The sequence below is a fragment of the Coturnix japonica genome, chromosome 6 (assembly GCF_054131305.1).
Source record: "Coturnix japonica strain WE chromosome 6, WE-NBRP24, whole genome shotgun sequence".
Taxonomy (NCBI): Eukaryota; Metazoa; Chordata; class Aves; order Galliformes; family Phasianidae; genus Coturnix; species Coturnix japonica.
The window spans coordinates 27,710,541-27,729,654 of NC_140668.1; the positions used below are offsets into that span (position 1 = coordinate 27,710,541).

At 38.7% G+C, this 19,114-nt stretch overlaps 1 protein-coding gene across 1 annotated transcript in view; it reads right to left on the reverse strand.

Moving 5' to 3' along the window:
- Positions 1-549: 549 nt before the first annotated feature.
- The window catches only part of NKD1 (NKD inhibitor of Wnt signaling pathway 1), a 103,306-nt gene continuing 84,741 nt past the window's right edge, over positions 550-19,114 (reverse strand). The window contains exons 6-10 of the mRNA XM_015873513.3: positions 18,207-18,302; positions 10,964-11,111; positions 9,837-9,921; positions 5,025-5,155; positions 550-4,305 (exon numbers count right to left, since the gene is read on the reverse strand). Coding sequence (XP_015728999.2) covers positions 3,731-4,305; positions 5,025-5,155; positions 9,837-9,921; positions 10,964-11,111; positions 18,207-18,302 — 1,035 coding nt within the window. The 3' untranslated portion in view covers positions 550-3,730. The remainder of the gene's footprint in view (positions 4,306-5,024; positions 5,156-9,836; positions 9,922-10,963; positions 11,112-18,206; positions 18,303-19,114) is intronic.

Sequence of the window (19,114 nt, forward strand, 5' to 3'; positions counted from 1 at the left end):
AAATTATGTTAAATGTTTTTGCAGATTTTCTAGCACGATGAATTTTCCCAAGTGTAAGCGTGCCCCAAGGGGCCTAACTTTCTTGTTAATTGGAATACAAATGAAATCTGTCACTCAATAATTGAGGTACACAATGACATGTGGAGAACAGTAAGCATTCATCATATCTATGTAATTATGTAGCAACATTTTAGACTGTTGAGCAAACACGGTAGTTACCCATTAGGAAGAGATCACCTCTGCCCAAGTATGTGCTGTGGCATTCACTAACTTCTAACAGAGGATACCTCTCAGTACAAACATACATATATCACTTCCTCTAAGTTACTTCTCCAGCTGTATTTGCTGTTCTGTGCTCATGGTGACTAGGGTAGGAAGGCAGCCAAAGGGGTCAAAGATAACGTGGCTTGCTGGGTTTGCCTGAGGTGGGTGGTCTGCTGCTACACCAGGACAGCCTGTACTCCAGCCATTACATCAACTGGGTCTTAGTTTCTATTAGTGAAAAACTGATGGGCGGATGTTTGAAAGACAGTAGTAGGGAACAAGAAATGCAATTTGTAAAGTTAGCACTTTAATTATAAAGCCAAAGCATACCAAGTCCATACCTCATGGTCTGATCCTATTCCCAAAAACGTTAACGCAAGCTCTTTCATCAGTGAGATCTGCAAGCACTGACAGCAATTGCAATAAGCCCCTGAAATCCACAAGAAGAAGAAGGAAATATACTTTCTGAACTAGTAAAACTTTAATTAACAGGGGGTTCTCTTGGCACAGTTTTTGCTGTTAAATAAATAAAGCATTTAGTCAAAACCATCTATATTTACTATACAAAATACTGAAAAGCAAACGTTTTAAAAGATACGGAAAGTTTGGGTTCTGTGAAAAGAAACTGTGCTACATGTTATTCACACTTAATGCACGTAACACAACTGCAAAACAGTACTTAGATACTGTATGTTCATACATGGCTGGTGTAAAGTTTTAGCATGGGGATGCCACGTTATTAACAGTTTTGTATTTCACAGGATCTAAACAAGGCAGAATTTGTCGTTTGAATCTCCAAATAGAAAACACCAAACAAATTAATGCAAGGCTGTATCCATCCCATGGCCAGTTGTGTTACATTCCAAAGCTCATTTGCACAGCTACTACTGCACACTTTTCATTCAGATGGATTTTTGTTATTGGTGCTGTTATCTTTTCAAGCAAAATTATCTTTCAGTGAGAGGGTTTTTATGCCCCTTTTCAGCGCTTTGTTAGAAAAACCCACAGCTCTGAGAGCATTCTAGTTTTCCTGCACATTTTCTGGTTTCAGCAATGGTCTGCATTGGAAAAATTGAGGAGGAAATAATTCCCACCTCCCAGTCTTTCTGGCATACGCCCCACCGAAAAGAGAACAGCTTTAAGTATATTTTCAAAACAAATAGCATGGCATCCCTCCTTAGATGGAATGTACACTCGTGTGTTTGCATGCGGTATAACGTAAGTCACTTGAATACATCAGACTTTGTTAACACTATAATATAAATAAGCTTATTCCTTCTACTAGACATATAAATGCCTTTTTTCTTGCAGTCCATAATTATATATACATTGAAAAGAATGATACACAAGCAGCAAAAAAGGCTTAGACTAGAACAACTCAGTGGTAACTAACCAAATTTGTGGCCTTTTCACGTTTTCAATACAGAGAGTTCTGAATATAAATATTTTTGGACTTTAGGAATTTAAAAAACAAACAGAACAGTATAGTTGTCACACAGATCAAACACACTTCCAGAACATTTTTGTAGATCAAACAGAATACACCGTTGACAGCTTTAAAAAAAAAAACAACAGATTTTTTGTTTTTAAAGAGGACAAGAAGCCAGAACAGCTGCTGATTCAGGGAGACAAAAGATGGACCTTATTTACCAAGAAGCAGCCATTCTACTCCCATTCCAAAAGAAGGCAAAGCCTTCAACTTTATGTTTAAAAGTTGATGTCTCCGCATTCTTAGGATGGGCGACATCCCTCTGAAAGTGATCAGCAGTGCTGGTCAGTGCTCCTTTTTGGACTGATCAACTCTAGTCAGAAGAAAGGTAATGATGAAGGGCTTATAACAATGTGGGATAGTTACATTTTACAATATATACTATAGACAAAATACCACAACATTGAAAATAATTAAAACCAAAAGCAAATACGTTTGATAGAACATTTATGTTTTTACGTAAGGATTTCCCTACCTCAAAGTACCGAAAGCAACATAGGCGTTTTTCAGTCACTTTCTACCTGCAAAGTAGTGAGCTTTACAAAACTCAACCAAATGCACCATAAAGCTGGGCCCCACACAAAGTACATCTTGATTGTACTGACCCCCTTTTCTTTTTTCACTTTTACAATTTGCTTTTGAATTTTAAATTTCTCAGCAGCCAGTGAGGTCTTGTGAGCATGGTCTCATTCTCCTCCATGGAAAGGAAGCTCTTTGATATGAAAAAAGCAGAAGAGGCCAAAATGACTGTGAAAGACCTTTCTTTTTTTTACACGGTCAATTGTCTCTAAAATGGGAGAAGCACAAATTGGTAGGTGCTGCAGAAATTTTACTTGGAGGCACCTATGAAAATGCCACGTTACGTGTTTCATAATGTCACTGTTATTGAAAAAATCATAATGTCAATACTCAAACCACAGATCTCTAAAACACAACAAAATGTACCTGAGTGTGCATATTTATATATATATATTTATATTTATATCTTATATATATTTGCCAACATTTAAAGTGAGAAAGTATATTTTCCTCAATTCTTTCTCAAAACAAAGAACTGTGGACTTAAACAAAACAACACCCCCCCACCCCCCCAAATAACCTCTATCCTTCTCAAACCCCCATCAATTATACTTATGGCCCAAGCACTAAAGTTTAGTGATGGTTTTGATAACACCATTTCACATCCTCCTCTTTTCAAATGGTTACCCCAAACAGAATGGAGAGTAAGCAATAGAAAAAAAAAAAAAAAAAAAAAGGTATATTTAAATATTACCCAGTATATAACAAACTGTACTTGTGTCAGTGAAGAATCTCAAAGAAAATAAAGTGTAAGTTGTACAAATGTAGCTCTGTTGACAAGTATAGCTAATGTTTCCACGTAGTTAAGATAATTTGAAAGGATGTGAACACAAACAGGCTACACCAATGCAGTATATTAAAATTCCCCCTGTAGCACATTACAATCAATAAAAAGAAAATAAAATCTGAATAATACTAGAGGTAGCAGCTGTTTGTATTTTCTGTTATTCTGAGCATCTCTGGAGTCCAAAACTTCGATCATTGCTCCCCTGATAAAAGGCTTGTGTGCGATCAGCCGACATACAGCAAGCAGACTGGTAAGCTAGATGTCTGCAATAGTGTTTGAAGTATCTTTCCTTCTATAATGGAAGTAGTACTTGTAAAGAAGTGCGTTGACGACCTGCATTAAATCACAGCTCAAAAAGCTATGGCTGTTTGCTGTTTTACAAGCCACTTAAAAACAAAAAAAAAATCCACAAGTTGTTTAAGTAAGCTATGCAGTTCCACGACATATAAATAGGGTAAGTTTCAAGAGTTCCATATAACCTCTAAAATAAATGCTAGCTGAATATTAATGGAGTAACAATAATATTAATCAGTAATGCCTTAGTTCTGATGTCACAAGAACGTGCTTCCTTCATATGGGATGATTCTTGGAGGATGTTGGTGGGATCTGTTTTATGTCTGGTAGAAGTGATGGTAGTGGTGGTGGTGCTCGTGGTGGTGGTGGTGTTCATGTCTCTGTATCATTTGTCCAACTTGACCTTCATATAGAATGACTGTGGGCAGGTCTCTCACATGTTCCTTTTCCACAACTGTCCCTGGAGACTGGAAGGTTTTGCACATTTGGTGATTCTCCTTTGCCCTCTGCTTATGCTTCTTGTGAACCTGTTGAGACTGCAAGGGGAGATAAGGAAGATTCTGGCCCACCCGTGCACTTGGGGAAGCCATCGGGATGGCCCCTCCTTGAAAAGATTTATTTCTTACTGCCCTTCCAGAATGCACAGGAGCAACATTTTTACCCTGGGCCTTGGGAGATCTCACAAAGTGCTTGTTTGAGTCCTGGTTCCGGAGCCTCTGTTGGATTTCTGCAATCTTGGCATAAGAACTCTCAGCCAGATTGATGTGGCTTGGATCCACCACTTGAGATTTCCTATGGTGGGCATGGAAGGTTTCAGGTTCATGAGAACGGGATCTAGTTTGACTCACAACTCTGCTTGGTGGGTCATGTTTTTGAGCTGCTGGAGGAGATCCTACAGAATAACAAGCTGAATTAGTCATCTAGTATTTCCAAGTTTTAATTAGTAGCACACAGTTGGCAGGGACAGTATTATCAGCAGAGTAAATTTTTCCTAAGGAAGTAAATGCAATTATAGCTGTCTAGTTTAATTGCATTTAATAATTTTGATTCGTAAATAATACACACACATATATCTACATATGTAAACATATGTTCCATTACATATATTTAAAAGTTTTTACATTTCATTCTCTTTCATTCATCTATTTGAAATGCAGCAAAATAACTGCGAGCAGAATAGTAAGAACTTGACGGAGGACAGGGAAAGGGAGGAAATCCAAGTCGCTTTAACTGGGGAACAGAAGCAAAATTCCAGGTATAAACCCACATTCTCTGATTTTTTGGCCTGCAACAAGTACAAAAAAAAACCCTCCAAATACACGCTGGTATCATCTTCAGAATGACCTCTGCTATCCAAAAATCAGTCTTCACCTCACCCATAGACTAAACTTAATAATTCAGATAGAAAGATTGTTTGCCTAGGCTCACATCCAAGTTGACCTACACAAACAAGTACTTCAAAGCAGACTTGCAGCACCTTAGCCACTCCATTGTGATTCCACCTTGTAGCATTCATACAGTTCTTTTTCTTCAAAATTCCTTTGCCCTGATGTGAAACATTCAACTAAAGAACTTAAAGACCAAAAGTTGTGACATAAACTACCAAATTACCTGGCCCAAACTTTGACGTGTAGTTTTCGATTCCTGCAAGATCCAAATAGTGGTTTCTCCTTTCAATGTTCTCATCAACACAATGACGGTAGCACTCACTTTGCTCTGGATTGTTCTCACTCTGGTGATATCTGTCAGCAGAAAGCAAAATTACAGTTCAGCAGAAGTTCTTTATTGTTGTTATCACCATCTGCAAATCAACAACGAATGGCCCCTTTGAAGTGACAGGAGTGGCTCACAAAGAAACAACAAATGCTTGAAATTCTGGGTGACCAGATTTGCTAAGTTGATAGGCCTGAACTGACTGTTCTTTCTTCTAATATAAATTGACCCTGATGTTGCAAAGCAAAGGAGGCTTTCCAATTGCATCACACATGCAAAACCAAATAAAAATGCTTCAAGGATTTATTACATTTTGTCTTAGGGCCAACCCATTCAACTTATTCTCTCATCTGGACATGCCTGCTGTTCAGTTCACGTCTGTCCCTTCCAGTGCTAGGGAGTGTGAGCACTAGGGTAAGCCTTGTGTCAGATACACACTCGTGTATCTGCTTCAGAAAGTCAAGCAGCAGGTGTCATAACTAGAGAGAACCTGAGAAGAAGAGGTGTTGGCAGGACACCTGGAGATAACTGCTGCTTTCCAATACACAAATAATAAGGTCAGATCAGCCACGGGCTTCAGAATCCCAACTCCTTTTCCTGCTCAGCTTTGCAATTTTATTTATAGCAGAACTATTTCCTGTGAATAAATATCTGAAATACCATCCATTTATGAGACAGAAAAAAAAGTCAGCTACAGATTTTATAGTTGCCCAACAATTTAATTCAGCATTTTAAATGGATGTTTGCAGATACAAGCAATATATCTTCAATATAACAAACAGGACAAGAACTGCCTGTCATTCAGATACTTTAGCTTCCAAGACCATGAGACGCTTTGCTTTATCATACACTCCATGGGATTGCAGTGATGTCAGCTTACGACTGGAATTTGTCCTCGTATCTTATATGAGTTGCTAGGTACAGGTTCCATTCTATATGGTGGCAGGCACTCTGTTTTTAGTCTGCTATGGTAGATGTAGAGTGTCCTGAACGAAGGAGAGACTTCCTGGAAAGCAGCTAAGCTGTAAAACTGAGCCAGCTTTAAATTTCAGAAGTGACATGTGGTACTGTCAAAAAAGAGGGAATGTCCAGGTGTTCTTTAATTTTCTAGATAGATTGCCAGCTAGGTACCCTACCTGCAAAGACACACCTTTAAAGGTTGTTACTCTTTTGCAAATCAACTTAAAAGATCTCTGGAGTAGAACTTGGCTAGCTGACGTTGCCAGGTTGTCTATAGAAACTATCAGGACTTGCACACAAGTGCTGAAGACAATGCACAGTCAACCCTCAAAAAAACACCATTGGGTTTGATCCAGCACATTAAGTAACACTGCACGCAGCACTGTCTGTTGAAAACAAAATTAACAGGGAACCTGTTTGTTTTTTTTTTTTCTTGTAATAAAATCCATCTCTCATCAAGATACAGAAGAAAAGCTATGCCAGTACTGCCACAGCCCTCCATTCTAATAGCTTGCTTGCATGCAAGATGACGTTCAGCAATACAAATATACACAGCAAAGCAATTACACACTGATGAGAGATGTGCTCTACTGTCAAAGAGAAGTAAAAGTACTTCTGAGAATGGAGCCGTCTGGCACCCAGCCGCACAGTGCTCTTCTGTTTGTATACGGGAATATCCACATGCATCAAGCATGCATAACATGAGGAGTGTAAAAATACACATTTTTGCTACTGATTTCAAACTTAAAGAGGGTAGATTTCAGTTGGATATGAGGAAGAAGTCTTTTGCAGTGAGGATGGTGAGGCACTGGAACAGGTTGCCTGGAAATGTGGTGGAACCCTCATCCTTATTTCAAGGCCAGGCTGGACCAGGCTCTCAGCAACCTGATCTCACCACGGATGTCCCTGTCCATTGCAAGGGAGCTGGACTAGATGACCTTTAAGTGTCCCTTCCAGCTCCAAGGATTCTGTGATTCTACGACATATATTTGTTTTTAATAAAAAAGGCATCTGCTTAAGAGTTGTGGAATGTCTGAAAGCTCTGTCTAAAATTCCCGCACTGGACTGCCATTCTAATGGTAAGAATACAGCGACACTGTGGGTAAATGGAATAGAGTGGTGGCAGAGTTCTGGGCAGAAAAATGCAGAGACATTTCCTGAAAGCCTCCTCACAGATAACATACAGCTTAGGGCAGCCAGGGATAAATCACTTAAGCTGGGAAGAAAGAGTGAGAGAGAATGTACATCTGTAGTTTAGAGACTGGTGTGCATCATGTTTTCCATGTTACACTCAACCAAACAAACCAGGGTGGCATTAGAATATCCAGCTCACAGAGCTTCCTGCCAGCTTTCTTCCACCACCATTTTCTACCTCACACGCCAGGCAAGCTAGCTATGAATGTAGCTGCTTGATCTTGATACTTGTATCAGCCCTACAGGTGAAAACTCCTGCCTGTAGCTTCCAGCAGTTGAAAAATCTAACCCATTTATCTCCCACCTTCGGGATAAAAACATTCCTATCCATTCTATCTTGAATATTAATCACATCTTGCTTAGAATTCCTAAGTGACTGAATCTGTGAGATGTGTGCACTTCTCACAAGTTCTCATTGCTGTTCTTGAGGGGAAGCTTCAGTGCTAATATCATGAGATGGTGATGAGGCTCAGCTTTCCTGACAGCAATTTAGCCAGTGTGCACCAATACCAATGTAGCACACACAGCAGCCAGACTCTTTGTCCTGTCCACACTTAATGAGATGTCAGATGCTGACAGTTGCCTGATGCTGATCAGCAAAGGATACTGTCTTGTCCACTCTAGGAAGCCTCCTACCAAAAGGATGAGAAAGACAAATGCAGCAGGACCAAGCATCTACCCCACTATTTGATGCCTCTGTGCCTATGTGTATGAATGAAAAGGGTGCCATTCCTAAAACATTTCCAAAAACAGGACTTTAAAGGTGGATAAGAGAGGGACTTCAAACTGAAAGAGGACTTTTGAGGCAGGTTATCAAAGAGTGCATTAAATTGAAAGGGTAAACCTTTGTCAGTGGAAACCTGAGGACCACTTTTAGACCAGTAAGCAAAAACTTCCAGTTTACACTCAGTGCTGTTTATTTTGTACAGAGTTTCTAACATAATTCATCTTTAATTCTGAAATTTAATCCAGCTGCCTTTCATACAGTGGTGTAACTCATTAACATTTTTACTCTGTCCGGAAAAGGAAGGCACATTTTTGTTGTCATTTTTAATAAAATTGAATGTTCCTCCTTCTGATAAATGCATTAAACTCAATACATTTCTTTTGGATAAATATCCCTAAATCCAAGGAAAGCCAGAATTGATTTTTATTTTGCAGAGGAAGAAACAAATACAAATGCAATATGATTACTATGGCATTTCTGTAAACATTTTTCTCTTCCTTAGCATGAAGTAGAAAATCCTAAATGAAACTGATACTGTACACTGAAACGACCTACTTGGAGCAACAGATCTACACCAAAATGTATCAGAATCACCTGCGCTTGTTTTATTTTTCTACCCATTCAAATACCCAGTTCAGAAAAGGATCAGCACACCTACACTTGTCTTGAGAGGCGAACATTTTTTCCTAGCTGTAAAAAATTTAACACTTGAAAAATACATTGTAAATGACTAACACAAACTCTGAAGTTCAGTGCCAGAAAGAAGCCACAATATCAGGGTAGATACATATTCTTGCCAGCCTTGCAAAAGGCACGATTACACATTTCCAGAAGAAAAAGGCCTGCTCAGGACTGGCATCCAAAATAATACTGTACATTCTGAAAATGAAACAGTCCTAGTTTCCCTTCAAGATTACAATAAATGTATTGGTTGTAAGTCAGCAGGCTAATTCTTACATAGGTGATACTTAATAACTAATTCTGTAAAGGAGAACCTGATATGGAAGTGGGGGAGAGGGATTTATGGCAGGTGGGAGTCAGCAGAGAAAGCCACTCTGCTAAGTGAGGTGAATTTTCCTCTACTAACCGCACAAACATACACTGCCAGTGGGGCTGGGACACCCACAGCTGCTGTAACCAGAACTACTGCAGCAGAAGGGAGCATGAAGCTGTCAGCATGCTGGAAGCTTTGGCTGTTGAATACTCTGTAGGACACGCTCTATGAAGACTGCTTTCTGCATAGCTGATTCTGTCTGCTCCTCAGCTACAAGCTTCATTTCCCTCTCATTCTGCTCAACATTCCGGTGCCAGCCCAAAGCTGCTTCCTCCAGGAGGAAAGGCAGTAGGAGAAGTGGTTGTGGTCCACTAAGCAAGAATGCATTAAAAAAGCTTGGATCTAATTGAACTGACCAGTGAAAAGGATGGGCTGAAAGAATGGGGACAGGTAGGAGATGGCTTCTATGAAGATGAAAAGACTTCAGGACACCCTTAGCCAGAAGGCTGTGATGCATTGCTTAAAGTTCACTAATAGGTACAGTATCTGCAGATACTATATGTCCTCTCAGGAGCAGACAAGATGAAAATGCAACAAAAGAACTTTCACACTTGAAAGAGAGAGACTTAAAATGCAATCAAAACTTCATTGCTGCTTTTTTTATATGAAGTATTCACATGTTGATACTATCAGCTGCCTGCTCTGGGGAGAAAAAACACTCTAATGCTGCTGCTTTAGTATTTCTAAATAAATAAATAAATACAAATTCATCAATGGTTGAGGATTCCTCAAAGCTACCCACCACCTCTCAGAAGACTCATTTCTTTTCCCTTACCTGAGAGAAGCCCGTTGCTTCTTTTCAGAGCTTCTTAACTCTTCATTGGCTTTACTTTCAGCCCTATGCCTTGCACTCTGCAAATCTGCCAGCAAGAAAAAGGACGTTATTCTCACATTGCTGTCCTTCCTAATCAGTATAACTAATATGATACATGGCAAATACATTTTTTCTAGTCTGTAGATCAAGATGTGATGCATCATTTCATAAAGCCTTCTTGAAAGTGCTTTTGCCCACGGGACAGATTTTAAGCAGACATAACTTTGGCTGTAAAACATTCATCGGGATTGGGCTGAGAGCCACTTGGTTGGTTAAATGGGGCCACATTCACACTGATAAGCTTGTCCCTCAGGAGGGCTTGGAAGTTTGGATTTCAATCTTGCACTAATGCATGACAAAGCTTTCCAGCAGTGCAAATTTTCTAATGTCTGCACTTGGCTGAGTAGATGTCTATATTAAAACCCAGATATCAAGGCTCCTCTCCTGGATAAGGTGTCCACATTTTCTACTGAAGTATTACACAAAATACTGTAAGACTTCTAATTTAGTAGTTCTTAAACTACTGAAGCAATTACATTCATAGACCTATTATTAAGAGTGAATATAAGGTGAACAATCCATCGCAGCATAAGCCATTTTATAATGGCATGCCCTTTCAGTATTAAAAAAAATGTGTGCAATTTTTACACATAGACTCATGAAGTTTGGTTATGCTTAATTGTTTATTTTTATCCAGCAACAGTGATAGGTTGTGGCAAAAAGAATTTTTATACCACACCTTGTTTTCACACAAACTGAATGCTGTAATAATAGCACAGTTAGAGTGGCACAAATAGAAAAGGCCTTAAATCTGCCTTTCAGTATGCAAACACAATTACACAACATGTAATTTTTCCTCTCGTTGCTGCCAAGAGAAAAAAGTCAATCGGAAATGAAACCCTAATTTGCTAGGCACATGTGGAAAGAAATGTAGGCAATTTTGCACCTGAGATCTTAAATCAGATTAATGGCATTTAAAATACCCACAGAATTATTTGCCTTAAACATTCGCTTATTTGTATTGACAAAATATGAAGATGGACATTTAAGATCCCTTTTTTTCCCTGCTGTTGAATGCACATCCTTACCAGTATGATTTAACAATATACTTTTCTTCTTCTGGCTGCCATCTGGTGCCACAGTAAGTTTCACTCGCAGAGTTTTACTGGAACTAGGAGAATGGTTTACTGATGCATCAACTACCTCATAGATGGTATGAAGCAAGCTGGTAATATCCTATGATGGAGTGAAACACAAAAAGATACAATATTGTGAAAACCATATGAAACCTACAACCTCAATACTCAGGACTAGTTTAGGCCAGAGACCATTAAAATGCTTAAATATCCTCAGAATTCAGAACTCATCTTGCACAGAACCTTGCATGAAAGGATAATTTTTTCTTTTCTGTTAACACCCATTTTTTCCCCAACAGAGACTGTAAAAGATCTGACAGACACAGAAGGAATGAGTCAAATTGATCCATACTCTTTCTTCATCAAATAGTGTAAAATTTATGAAAGAGGGCAAACCAGATCAAAACAATAACTAAAATAAAAGGTATTCAGCCTTCCAAAACATGATATGAATGAATGAAATTGTGTTCTGCCTTTATTTTCTTTTGGTTTCAGTAGAACTCAGGGATAATTATTCATTCTGCACTGAAAATTGAGTTCACTTGACCAAAACAAACACAGCAATTGAAGAAAAATTTGACATTTTTACATCCCCAGTAAATCTTACTACTTGTTTTTTTCTTCTTGCATGCCTAACTGGTTGGCTATACAGAGGAAAACTAGTAAGAAATGTGACAGAACTGTAAATATCAGGTTTGGAAGCAGCCTATCTCTTACTCAACCGTAGCTGTGACCTAGCTTACTTTGCAAAATTTGTATCCGGTCTGAATTTTGAATAGCAAAGATTATCCATTCAAGTCTATTACAGAACATTCTTGTGCACATCTCTGAAGGCAATGAGGCATGAACAAATGCTTACATGTCCATCTATATCAGAATGAATACTAGCCATTTTTGTTGCTTCAAACAGAAGAAACACAGGTTTTATTTCAGCTAAAAGAAAAATGCAACCAGTTAAGAACACAGACAAACAAAATACATGTCTTCTGTATACTCCCCATAAATATCATCCTAGAAGCTTTTTGCTAGAATCCTACACCTCTACAAACCAAACCTCTTCTTTGGCAGAATATTACAGCAGCACATTTATTGTTAATGGAGCCTCACACACTCAGGACCTTGGGTAAATGGAGCTTTTCCCATACATTCCTTATCAACTATTGGTTAGCCAACAGAGCATCTTTCTATGCAAAACTATTATCAAGAGATTATTATCAACTCTTTCATTCACAACAATCTATTTCTTTCCCTTTTTTCAGCTACACCAGGTGTTTGTACAAGCTTATCATTTACTTTGTTTTTAACTTCAATAGCAAAGAGTCTTTACTCTTCACCCTTGGTGATGAGGTTTAACTTGCTAACTGGTATATAGTCTGTCCCCCTTGTTCTGTGAGGGTCTGTCAAGCCACTTGACTCAGCAGTTTTAAAAGCGCTCCCAAACACTGGCAAGGAAGGCCAGATGCAGTACTTGTGTGACACATACTTGGCAAATCAGAAATACATGCTCACACATCTCATCAGGACAATTTGCACCTCACAGCCAAACAGACATGGGTCAATCCAAATTAACATGCAGGCGCTCAGAAGTTTAAGAGGGTGCAAAAGGGATCAGGACATCTTGTGGCCATAGAGACTGCTGCCTTAGCATTTCATTACATGTTTAATACTTAGCTTCTTCCACAACAATCTGAACTGCTCTGCATTTTGGCACTGAATGAATGTGGTCGTTAGACTGGATATATACCAAGATCGAGGTTAGGGATATCCATAAGTAACCACTTAATGCTTATGTTGATCTTCTGAATACCAACAATAACATTTGTATTATAGGATTCATTTACTTGTGGTCCTAGTTTGGGGCTGAAAGTCTTAGCAAACTGACAGTTCTGATTTGGTCAAGTCTGCTTGGGTCACTCACTGCTCCACCATCTATCACAGTCCTGGCTGAGGAGGTACAAGCTACAAGGCAGCTTGAGCCTTGTGCTGCTTTCCAGTTAGTGCTTTGCTTCCAAATTCCTTATGGTGCTGATCCGGTAGGAATGAGTTTTGATCTCCTAATCTTTTTTGGGCAACTAACAAATATTTACCTCCAAGATAACTGCAATCTTCCAGAAGCCTTATGGCAGATGGGGGTGACTTATACTCCTTCTTGAAACCTGTCCCGCTAAATATCATCTGCATTTACATTTCCTAAAGAACTGCTTAAACCCATGGATAAAGCTTTGAATTGTACCTGCTAGCTTGTACATTTCACCATCAAGAAATTCAGTGCCGAGAATCAGGAATAAAACCCAGTGAAATTTCCCTCTCCTCTGGTAGGCTGATCAACATGTCTCAGGACCACCTACCACAGAATCCAACTTTTCCACACAGCATATTGCAGCGCTTACTAGTCATATGATTTCATTAACACCGTTCAAAGGACCTCCAGCACTAAGTTCCAGCCCATGTCTCAAACATCTGCATTTTTTTCATGAAAAATAAGTACTTTTACTGTTTCCCACCTTCCCAAAAATATGGGTTTTGTGCTGACATGTACTTCTCAACAATTTCTACGTAAAATTCATTGTGGATTTATAATCTAGTATTTTAAACAGTAAAGATAAATGAGAAAAAGAAAAAAAGCCCTCTCTCCTTTATAGCAAACCAATTGTACTTAGAGGGGCTGTGCTAATCCAAATGACTTTTGAAAGGTTGCGAGTGTGCAGTATTTCTGCTGGGATAGCTATTTTAATCAAGTAAGAAAGCTGAAACTGTGATAATTTTCCATAAAGAGAAAAACAAAGGCTTTTTGGGCAGTATCCAAACAACCAGCAAATGACACAGTCAGATTTAATTGTGTCTTGACTATTGAACACCACAGCTGGTTTTTCCAGGGCTGAAGGGTTTAACGGTGTTAATCTTTGTTTTTCACATCCTATTTTTTCCAGCAGCTAGTAACAACAACGCATATTAAAAAGAGAAACTTTAATAGATAGCTAGAAATTCTTGCATTAGAAATACTAAGAAACACACAGTATAGGCCACACATGTATGGTGCACTCACACATTTTTCTGCAGAATTCTTTACTGATCTAAAGTAGGGGATTAGCAGGAATTTAGAAACTTCAGATAAACTAGTGGGCCCAAAAGAAAGAACAAGAGCAAATTATGTTGAAGTATTCATCATTCCTAATGGAAGTCATGTTGTTTAGCAAGTCCTGATTCTCAGTTTTCACTTTTTGCTTCTAATATGTATAGCTAGAGCTATTGAGCCTTTGACTCAATTCAAAATGAAAACGGAAAGCATCTTTTTGTAACATTTCTCTCGTGCTAACCCACCAATTTAAGGGGCTGAAATGATGACCCCTCAAATACAGATAGATGTGACTTCTCTGTCTGTTGGTTCAATCACTGCTTTATCATGAGTCAATGCAATGGTCACAGAGAGCTAATTTCAAGTGAAGGGTCAGGGTGATAAATGCTAGACCCTAAAAACCAGAATCCTTCACCAGGTGAAAGATTGGTGCTGAATTCTGAACGCAGAAATAACTTCATGCTTTTTCACTCATAGGAAGATACAAGCAAAAATAACTCAGAACAAAACAAAACAAAAAAGGAAAAAAATGGAAAGAAACAGAAGAGAAAAAAAAGGGTATTTAATGTAAAATGCAAAGAACATTTTCAGCATTAAAAATGTATGAAGAGAAACATCAATATCAGTTCATTACCTTTCCTGCAGAAAAAGGAAAAGTACAAATGTCTTATCTGTACCTCCTTTGTAGTCTGATTTTTACATACAGCAGGATGTTTTTGTTGCAGCATCAGCTTTGTTTGATCATGTAAATTTTTGAATCATCCTTATTTGGAGCCTGAAAGGAGCTTCACTTGCTATCTATTCCACAACTAGTCTAGAAGACATTCCTATGTTGTTTTTATTTTTCTTTTTCATTCCAGATGAGCAACTTTTTTGGAGTGCCTATTTCTGCAGCTATTCACCAAAGCAATGATATTTCCCAACAAAGAACCGACTGCAAAAAAAAAAAACAAAACCAAAAACGCTCTGTGTTTATGAAGTATAATTATATTCACAGAGCTCAGTATAAAACCTCACGGATCAAAACACATTAGTTCAATTACCCAAGTTTCAAGTCCGATTACAAATATCCATATGAAGATAATTATAGTGCAGCTGTCAGTTCTAAAAGGACCTGAGGTACATAACGAATTGTTCTCTAATGGTCTATGGAACGAAGGGAAACATTATTAGCCAACTTTTGTCATATACATATTAGAACAGGAAAAATTATCTCTCACTACGCCAAAAGGACTGAAAAATGATCGTCTTTTGAGGCAGAAAAAACAGTATTTTGAGAACAGAAACTACTGCTGATTTTCTAATTTGCCATCCCAATAATTACGCTTCCAAGGGTGTATCCCTTCAAGAAGCATGACTAGATGTGCGCTTCTAATTATAAAGAGTGGGGAATAAATCAGAAAACTCTAGAAGGAAATTAAAGCAGTATTAAGTTCTGAAAATGTTGTTACGATCCAGAATAAATTTCACCAAGATGGAATTTGAATGCTCTTGTCATGGTGTAAAACCCAAGGGAAACTTTATCCAGTCACTGAATCCATCTCTAATTTACAATTTTCAGACATTTTCATGAATAAAGCACTCAGTCCACTTGCACTATCGCACCCCACCTACTTGTCTCTTAGAAACTCCATTTTACACCGTATCCTTTAGAAACTCTCTGGACATGAAGTCCAAGGTTTTAAAGAACACATTTGAATCAAATGAAATGGATGTGGGCAGGCAAGTCATTTCCTTTTCCAGTGCCTCACTTTTCCAAGAAGAAAAACAAGGATGATAACACTGATTTCACTTTTTACAGCACTTCAAGATCTGCAGATAGAAAACTAACAAGAAATTTCATCTCACTATTGAATCCCGTCATAAATCCAGGAGACAGTCAAGTGAAATTTTCAAAGATGGGAAAAGGTCTGCACTCATCTTTTCTCAAAAGAACACTGGACCTTTGTTTAGAAAAGCGGACTGGTTCAGAAAACATTTTCATCAGCTCACTGAATGGCACTGCTACAACTCAGTTCTCTTCCTCAGACTGTCTGTTCTGTTGCTGATCCAGCAATGAGCCTTGCACACTTAACTCAAAGCATGTGTCCCATTCATTTTAATTGAAACTGTTCACATTTTTTACATTTGCCATTGTTAAGCCCTTTGCTGGATCAGGAGCAGAACTGTTTAACAGGCTGCAGGATCAAGTCCACAATGTTGAGTGTCAGTGTCTCAGAACCTAATAGAACAAGCAATTCTATATCATATGAAGAGACAGAAACTCCTCTTTTGTGGATGAGATGCTATCATTAGTCACTCTTGCATAAACAACTCTTTAAATTGCATCTGGATTCAACAAAGGAAAACCAAACAAGATGTTTTCTACAAATGACAGTGGAACAGCTTGCAAAAGAAAAATATAACAACTGGAAAACTGCAATGGTGCATACTATTAGTTACTATCTTCAGTCACATGCAAAGAACTGAAAATTATCAACCTATTTGGACCCTTGGTTAAAAGAATTTTTTTTTTGGCACAGGTTCTAGCAACCTTTAGACCTCAGCATAGTATAATTTTCAATCCCTGCATGGATTTTGTTTCAGTTAAGCTGCAGCCTGCTCCTGTACCAGGGAGAAGCAGAATTTAGCTGTAACATATTCTCTAAGTACAGTCAAATTAAGCCCTTTGGTGTACCACATGATCACAAATAATTACTGTATGCATACTTAAAAGCATATTCTCGTTATGTTCAGCACATGGAACTCCCACTAATGTTAATGGAAATTCCATGCCTGAATGTAAAGGACACCCATGTGTGTGGGTTTTGGTTCTGCTGTGTTTTGTGTTTCTTCCCCTTTCTTGACAGTTAAGATAATCTTGTAATGAAGACTTAGCCTTGGGTCTCAAAAGATCTGGCTTCAATCTGCCACTAGGTTCTTGTGAGACTCCAGGCAAGCTACTTAACTTTTCTGCATTCAGTTCCATACATTAACTAAGACAATACTTTTTTTTTCTTTTCTTCTTTTTCCTCCTTTCTTCTCCTTGCCACCCTCTCACCATAGCTTATGTTCTCACTGGAAACTGGAGTCAGCCTGTAACGTTTCTTTCTGCTCATTGTCTCATATGAGGGGCTCAGATTCTATTTGACTATTCAAACCACTATCAGAATAGAGACAACAGAAAGCTAGAAATGATGCTCACACACATTAAAAACTGTGAACCACCACATTTAGCAATTTGTTCATAAATGCCAGAAGAGCTTTGCTTTAGTCTTCTAGGAAAAATTTCTGCCCTTTTTTAATGTCAGTACACTTTCAGAACTACCCTATTCCTTTCAATCATTTCTTAGTAATTTTCACAGATACCAGCATATGTGCCCACAGACTGTCACTTCTCAGCTGATTACCTAAAGGCCTGGGAGCCAGTAAACAGGTTGCAACAAAAACCAGCGTCAGCACAATGTGGAAAATCTCAATAAAACACACTCTTCTAGAAGTTTCATTCAACCTGGATGGAAAAAGGACCATACTCTAATCTATTCAAACATTTATTTGGCCTCTTATTTTCTCATGACATACAACTTGAAGACATCCCGATAATAAGAAAATACACACAGGTATGCTTTGATAGGCATTCATCCACTATGGAACTGCAGCAAGTATCATCAACACTATTTATACTTGGAAAGAGAAAGCAAAGATCAGCCTAATATTCATGAAAACAACAGAACAGTATAGTCAGTCCTACTGGAAAGAATTTCAGAAAGCAACCTTGCTATTTGGTTAGCTTAACTCTGAAAAGCAGGATAGAAGCCAGAACAATATACATTTGCAGGGGTTTATTTTGACAATGTGTTTAGTTGTTCGGTTGCTTCAGATATTTTTCCCCTCCAAATGCCAGCACTGTTTTTTAAAAGGCTAATCCCAGATATTAAACAACAACCAGCTTCAAAAGTGGTACAGTTCATCATAAAACAGTAAGCTGCTGGTGGGATTGTTTCTAGGAGGGAAGGGTCCAAGGAAACTGCTGTTTACATTGGCAGGACGCTTCTGTTTCATAGAAGAAAGAATGTTCCTGTTATAAAACACTCTTGCTTGCAAACGCTGCACACAAAGGGGCAGCAATACTGTGCTTACCTCACGTGTGACTCTTCCGTTGTTATCAAAGTCATACAGTGTGAAGGTCCATTCTTGCCTGTTATCTTCCTCTACAGACACATCACATTGCAATTCCTAAGAAACATGCAAAGAGCAGCTGATTACCTAAAGCAAAAGGCCTGTTTGCAGAGGAGACTCTGTAGAAGGAGGCTACTTGCTTTCTTCCTCCCTCCCTCCCTCTCTCATGGGAAGAAGCTTTCAGGATATGTCCCAGAGAGTCCTCTGTCCACCGCATAGAAGAAGTCTCATCACAATAATATGATAATCTTAACTCCTTTGAGCTAGGCTTGCAGCAATCTGCAAGATACTACTTTCTACATCATTGTAGAAAACACAAAGAAGTACAAGAAAACTGGTCCCTGAAGCTATTAGAATATAATAAGATTGCTCACTGAAAAGTGAGGAAGAAAACTCTGCTTAAGTCAGGAAGAGAAAGAAAACAGAAACAGAGTCACAGTATGATGTAGGACATCATAGCCCCAGGAGCAGTCATTAATACAAAATGGCACAAATCCCCATCAGTGAGACCAGTCAGAAGCCTGATACCCAAAGGTCGCCAGTTGGTGCAGCCCAGCAAGGTGCCACGAAGCTGCTGATGCAGAACCTGCCCAGAGGCAGGCAGGTAGCAGCAAGCCGGGAGCCTGGCCCTTACTGAGCTGCGCTTCTGCTAGTGAGCATGACTTGGGGAAAGCCTGAACAAATCAATTTGTTCAAGGAAAATAATCCCCAAACCAAAACCAAGCCTTCAGTCAAGAACAAAGGATGCTCTTCGACTGACTTTGGTCACCTGGGTGCAAATGGTTTGCTTTCTCTCAAGACCTGTGCAATTAGAATTATCCAGAGCCACAACAAGGCAATACAGAAAAGTTACAGTGCAATTAAGACAA